Source organism: Tiliqua scincoides, unplaced genomic scaffold, assembly GCF_035046505.1.
Source record: "Tiliqua scincoides isolate rTilSci1 unplaced genomic scaffold, rTilSci1.hap2 HAP2_SCAFFOLD_93, whole genome shotgun sequence".
Taxonomy (NCBI): Eukaryota; Metazoa; Chordata; class Lepidosauria; order Squamata; family Scincidae; genus Tiliqua; species Tiliqua scincoides.
Genome location: NW_027101673.1, coordinates 32,501 through 39,280, shown reverse-complemented (window position 1 = coordinate 39,280; position 6,780 = coordinate 32,501). Strand labels below are relative to the sequence as shown.

The 6,780-nt window shown below is 52.4% G+C and overlaps 1 protein-coding gene across 1 annotated transcript in view; it reads left to right on the top strand.

Annotated features, from left to right (window-relative positions):
- The first annotated feature begins 1,461 nt into the window (after positions 1-1,461).
- MUC1 (mucin 1, cell surface associated) overlaps positions 1,462-6,780 on the top strand; it is a 16,530-nt gene continuing 11,211 nt past the window's right edge. Inside the window, exons 1-2 of the mRNA XM_066611121.1 lie at positions 1,462-1,532; positions 5,191-5,348. Coding sequence (XP_066467218.1) covers positions 1,462-1,532; positions 5,191-5,348 — 229 coding nt within the window. The remainder of the gene's footprint in view (positions 1,533-5,190; positions 5,349-6,780) is intronic.

Below are 6,780 nucleotides of genomic sequence, written 5' to 3'. Positions count from 1 at the left end.
CTTCCTGGGAATTGTAGTTAAGAACATAAGAACAGCCCCACTGGAGCAGGCCATAGGCCCATCTAGTCCAGCTTCCTGGATCTCACAGCGGCCCACCAAATGCCCCAGGGAGCACACCAGATAACAAGAGACCTGCAAGGCTTCCTGGGAATTGTAGTTAAGAACATAAGAACAGCCCCACTGGATCAGGCCATAGGCCCATCTAGTCCAGCTTCCTGTATCTCACAGCAGCTCACCAAATGCACCAGGGAAGAACAAGTTCCCTGATGCTGCAATCGCCCAGTGCGCTGTGCACCTTGCTTATCAGTCTCCGCCGAGGCCTTCGCTGACTTGCGTCCAAGCCCACGTTCTGCCTCACCTTCAGGGCCAGACACCCATGTTGCTCTTTCTCCCGGGAGCGATAAAGCCGAGAGAAACATGACCTCCCGCCCCCCTCCCCACATCTCCACTGCCCAGGGTCACACTGGCAGCTCCCGACCCTCTGGAGATTAAAGAGCTTCCCCGAGGGAGACTGAGAACATTTTCTGCTGATCCGTAAGCAGAGAAGGATTGCCTCACTGGGCCCAGACTGGAAAGGACATCTAATCCAGCTGTCTTAACCCAGCAACCAGACAGTTGCCTCCCCCGGAAGCCCCACGACCAGGGCACAAAGGCAGCCAAACCCTGCTGCTCCTGTCTGAGATTCAGGGACAGATTGCTTCAGGGGGGCTTCCATTTGATCCCCTCCTCCGCCACTGTTTAGTCTAACACGGGGGGGGGGGGGGCGGTCAAGCTCATTTCCTTGCATCCATGCTGCCTGCTGAGGGCCGCACGTGCCATCGTTAAGCAGGCGATGACCAGAAATAAGCCCTAACGAGATGGAAACTCATTAGCTGCAAGTGACCGAAGAGAAAACGTTTGTAATTTCAAGATATGACAGAGCCCAATTAGCATGCTGGGGGAGCCCAATTGTAATGGCTAAATTGCTTCTAGGGGCCGCATCTAGCCCTTATGGTTGACACCCCTGGTCTAATACGTTTTTGAGGCCTCCTAAGTGAAGGAGCATTGTCGCATCAAGTGGCACTGAGTTCCACAAGATCCTTACTGCCACTTCTCCTCCTCTCTAGATCAGAAAAGGAAATGAGAAATGGAGAAGATGAAATGTGCAGGAGAGAAGAGGAGATTGTTGGGCCAAAGCTGGGGGGTCAAGCATACGGTCCACGGGATGGATGTGGACCCCAGAAGCTCTTTATCTAACCCTTGTTATAATTGGGCCCTCCCAGAGCTGCCCTTTCAGCAGCGCTGCTTTTGCCAAGACTCTGGGAGGGCGAGACAGAAGGAGGCTTTAGAAGATAAGGAACACTACGGAGGAAGGAGCAGACCGGGGGGGGGGAGGTACTGCCAAGGTGCTGGGGGAGTCCAGTAATGACATGGGCCGCCCTTTCAGCAGCGCTGCTTTTGCCAAGACTCTGGGAGGGCGAGATGGAAGGAGGCCTTAGAAGACAAGGAACACTACGGAGGAAGGAGCGGATGGGGGGAGAGATGCTGCCAAGGTGCTGGGGGTGCCCAGTAATGACATGGGCCACCCTTCCAGCAGCACCAATTCTGCCAAGGCTATGCAGAGCACCTCTCAGCTGCTAAAAGGGTGGCCCATGTGACAATTGGGCTCCCTCACCTCTTGAAAATATGACCAAGATTTGGACACGTTCTCTTTGGTCATGTGCAGCAAACGGGTTGCTAATTGAGGAAAAAAAGTGCTTCTTTCTGGCCCTGGCCTACTGAATGATTTTACGACATCACTTCCTGCTCAGTGATGTCACTTCTGGCCCCCATCAGGCACCCTGAATGCAATTTGGCCCACTGCAAGAAAACGAGTTTGTTACCCCCGGGTGTCTAGAGTGTCTCCTCTCCCCCACACTTCCTCCTCTGCTCAATTCCCCTCTTCCTTCTCCCAGCTTGCCGAATGCAGGGACAGAGTTTGGCCACCGCCAGAGCGGGTCTCAGGAGGCCCTGCGTAGCCCGGAAGCCTTTATCTCTGATGCTCAGCTTTCGGCACAAGGAAATTTGCAGCTGATTGAAATATGATTGCAACCAAGATGCAGGCCCCTGGCAACTCCATCCTTTCCCTACGTCCACCCAGTGTGACATCATCTTCAGGTTCCCCGTCCTCCCACCCTCTTAGCAAACAGGGGAGGTGGCCTGAAAATGGAGCAAAATTCTTCTTCCATGACGGAAAAGAGCTGTGACACAGCCTAGGGGAAGGCTCAGATACGGTACAGTGAGGAGAGCTGAAGAAAGCCACCAGTAGACCAATGGCTGGGTTCCAGTGGCCACTGGTCCAGTGGTTGATTGCTTCCCATATGTACCTATCTGCATCATTCCATTTCCCACTCACCCACCCCATCAAAATGCTTTTCACTCCCCCTGGATCTTTCCCCCCAGGGTGGAAAAATTAGCTGGGGGGGCTCAACCAAACAATCCACAAGGAAGACAAGTTAAATTCTCTCTCCCTCCTCAAAGCTGCTTTTCTCATCCTCCCCATAGCTGTTTTCCAGTTGAAAGAAAAAAAGAAAAACACCCTAAGGGGGAGAAGTTGTGTTTGGCCCACACAAGGATATCTTTGCAATCATGAAGACTAGAAACTTGGTTTTGGTTTTAAAGAAGAGAAAACGCCAAGGTTCTCAGGCGGCTGAATTCTGAAACCCGTTGACCCCCTTTGTAGACATCTTAGTTCATATGATTTCCACCGGTGACACTATGTCCCATAAGAAGAGCCCCGCTGGGTCAGGCCAAAGGCCCATCTAGTCCAGCTTCCTGTATCTCACAGCGGCCCACCAAATGCCCCAGGGAGCACACCAGATAACAAGAGACCTGCAAGGCTTCCTGGGAATTGTAGTTAAGAACATAAGAACAGCCCCACTGGATCAGGCCATAGGCCCATCTAGTCCAGCTTCCTGTATCTCACAGGGGTCCACCAAATGCCCCAGGGAGCACACCAGATAACAAGAGACCTGCAAGGCTTCCTGGGAATTGTAGTTAAGAACATAAAAACAGCCCCACTGGAGCAGGCCATAGGCCCATCTAGTCCAGCTTCCTGTATCTCACAGCGGCCCACCAAATGCCCCAGGGAGCACACAAGACAACAGACACAATCTGCATCCCGGTGCCCTCCCCTGCATGTGGCAATCTGAGGTAGCCTACCTCAGGAGGTAGCTTGCTTATACCCATCATGGAGTATATGCCAGAAGCTTGCATATATCCATCATGACCTGCAACCCATGATGGACTTTTCCTCCAAAAGTCTGTCCAATCCCCTCTTAAAAGCATCTAGGCGAGATGCCATCCTCACTTCCAGTGGCAAGGGGTTCCACACACTAATCCAATCCCCTCTTAAAGGCATCTAGGCGAGATGCCATCCTCACTTCCAGTGGCAAGGAGTTCCACAGACTAATGGCACACTGGGTCAAGAAATATTTTCTTTTGTCTGTCCTAACTCTCCCAACACTCAATTTGACTGGCTGTCCCCCAGTTCTGGTGTTGTGTGAGAGGGAAAAGAGTTCCTCTCTCTATCCACTCTATCCATCCCCTGCATAATTTTGTATGTCTCAATCATGCCCCCCCCCCCCTTAGGAGTCTCTTTCTTAGACAGAATAGCCCCAAACGCTGTAGCCTTTCCTCGTAAGGGGGGAGGGGGTGCCCCACATGTAAATAGCCGATGACAACAAGCTATGGAACTGCTTTCCATCAAGTCCTACAAATCGGTTTCAATTCCAGGGTTTGAGGTAAGGGCTACAGCTAGGAAATGATGAGATATCATGAATTTAAGAGCTTTGGCATTCAGAGTTAACAAGGTGGCACTGAGCGACAGCCCCATCTCTTGCCATGCTTCATGCCAGGGGGAGGAGGTTGGTGACTGGGTATGATTTCACAGATCTAGGGTGGCAGAATCCCTTGGCCATGAGTGGAGAGCTGCCACGTCTGAAATGTGAATGATCCACTCTCAAAACCCCCCATCTTCTCCGCCTCTCAAAATCCCCAATAGCGGCCCATCAGATCTCCCCACATACATTCATCCCCTGTCATTTGTTGCCATTCGGGCTTTCAGGCCTGCTTCCCAAACAGCGGGGAATAGAACAGCGGTTCTCAGACTGTGGGTTGCGACCCACCGGCGGGTCCCAACTCGATTTGTGGGTGGGTCGTGAAAACTGACAAGCTGACCGCTGACCAGGAAAAAAACATATGGAGCCCCATGGAAAGCAAAATGGAGCCGCACTTGTGTGTTTACTCAAGAGTAGGAAAGTAGGACTCGGTCCACTTCGAAGGGCGGGCTGAGGGACACCACCAGAATGGTCCCGATCCTCTCAAAATCTCTTGAGAAGGTAGTCTCCCCCCCCCCCGAAGCAGGAAGTAAAATGTATTGAGCCCTATGGAACGCAAAATTGACCCACACATGTGCATTTATTCATGAGTAGGCGTATTCATGTTCTTATCAAAGGACAGGCCAAGGGGAATGCAAGGCCACCAGGATGGTCCCTTTCCAATGAACATGGAGAGTGACAACACCTTCAGAAGGCTGCCCCCCCCACAGTCAAAAGGATAAAAACAGAGGCTTGAGCGGCTGGTAAAGTGAAACGTTTTAAAAAAATCTCGGAAAACCGGGTGGGTCCCGGATACAGCGTCGTTTTAAAAAGTGTGTCCCGGTGGTAAAAATTTTGGGAACCACTGGATTAGAAGCTTGCTTTTATTTCAGATAAAATCAATAGGTTTACGCGCCTGGGATCAAATCTTTTCCCCCCCCCCACTCCTGTTTGCAAAACACACAATTGACACAGAGGGTGACCTGCAACTCAAGATGTTTGCAAGAGCAAAGGGGGAGAAGAATGTCTTCTAAATGAGGGCTGGGGGGGGTGGGATTCTCAAGACACGGTTCAGCATAGCAGGGGGATGAAGAATGGCGTGGCAGAATTGCGACTGGACTTCCAAGGGCCCCCCCACAATTTTCATCTCTCTGTGGTTTCCCCACGAGCCCTCCCAGAATCCAAAGTCTGGGCCCCTGGTGTGGGAACAGGGAGGGGGCCGGGGGGGCCAGGGGACGAGAACATGCCAGTGAGACAAAGAGGCCCCTCCAGGGTTCATTTCCTTCTCCTGAGTGATCTCGCCCAAGCCAGCCCCGGGAGGCGTGGCCTCCCCTCCCTTCTCACCTGCACACAGGTGCCTCGGTTATAAAGCCCTCGCCAGCCCAGTCTTCGGCCAGTCCCTGATCCCTGGAGTCCTGCGCGCCTACAAAGAACACAGATTAGCAGCCATGGGGCTGAAGATCCTATATGTGGTGGCCCTCCTGGCATTTGCCCTGCCAGCCATCAGCCAAGGTGAGATAGGGGAAGGGGACAGGTGTTCTGGGGTGGGTGGGTGTCAACCCAATAGAAATCAAGGCAATGCGGGAAGGTGAAAATCAGGATGGGGGGATTCTTTTTTTCCGTCGTTTGTAGGGCTACCTAGACTCTCCCTTCACAGCTAGGCCAAAGAAGGGGCTCCAGCAAGGGTAACTTTTCTCTCTCTCTCTCTGGGGAGAAGCGGCACATGTCAAAATTCTCCCATCGAACCATCTGTGGTGCAATCATACCCTCCTGGGTTTGTATAGCTGGATCTCGCAGGGGTACTAGAGAGAGCAGGTGCTGAGGTCCTAAGGCAGGGGTGGGGGCAACAGAAGCCAGGGGGGAATTCTGGCCCCCCAAAGCTACTTGGTTTTCTAATCTTAATTAGGCGTGCTACAACTAACTTGTTGCTCTCCAGCTAGGGTGAAGAGTGGGGCGGTCTAAAATGGGAAAGAATGGTGGCCAAATTATGGGGAAGGGGCCATAGTTCTGTGCTTTTGAATGAAGAGAATCCCCTGTTCAGGACTCCCAGGGGACTCTCCTGCTGGCTTCAGAAGCCCGCGCCCCTTGGCTGTAATTTAAGATCTCCCCCCAAGCCAACCATGATGGATATGACTTCACCATCTCACCTGGGAACGTTCACATCCCCCTTGAGTGGATTTCATTTCCTTCCTTTTATCTGAGTTCTTGGAGTCCAGGACAAGGAACGAGCTGGACCTGGGCACATGTTCGCATGCGCCACTGAGAGAATTCACGGATGCAGAGTTGAGTGTCTGAGAAATTCTGGGTTCGGGACAAGGGGGGGGGCGGACCTGGACTGGGAAGGTTTGATCAGAAGATTTTTCAAGGCTCCAGTGTTCACATCTGGGCCCCTGATCCACAGAGCAATGGTGAACTGCGTTCACCCAAGAGATGGGCTGTGGCTTGGTGCTGGAACGCCACTCGATCTGTCCCCAGGGGACATTGAGGGTCTCGGGCAGTGCCGTGGGGGGAGGAAAGAGGTCTGGAAAGAAAAGAGTGCTTTTCGTTGTGATCAGAGGTGTGCCCAGGGCAAGTGGATCCAGATCGGTCTCTAGGCACGGAATTCGGGGCAAGCGAGCTAGGAGCGCAAGCTGCCGAATATTCACGCTGGGAGCTAAATTCGTGGCCGTTCAGCAGCCTCTAGCCACCCAAGCCCAAGGTTAGTATTATAATGCCGTTGTACAAATCGATGGTAAGGCCACACCTGGAGTATTGTGTCCAGTTCTGGTCGCCGCATCTCAAAAAAGACATAGTGGAAATGGAAAAGGTGCAAAAGAGAGCGACTAAGATGATTACGGGGCTGGGGCACCTTCCTTATGAGGAAAGGCTACAGCGTTTGGGCCTCTTCAGCCTAGAAAAGAGACGCCTGAGGGGGGACATGATTGAGACATACAAAATTATGCAG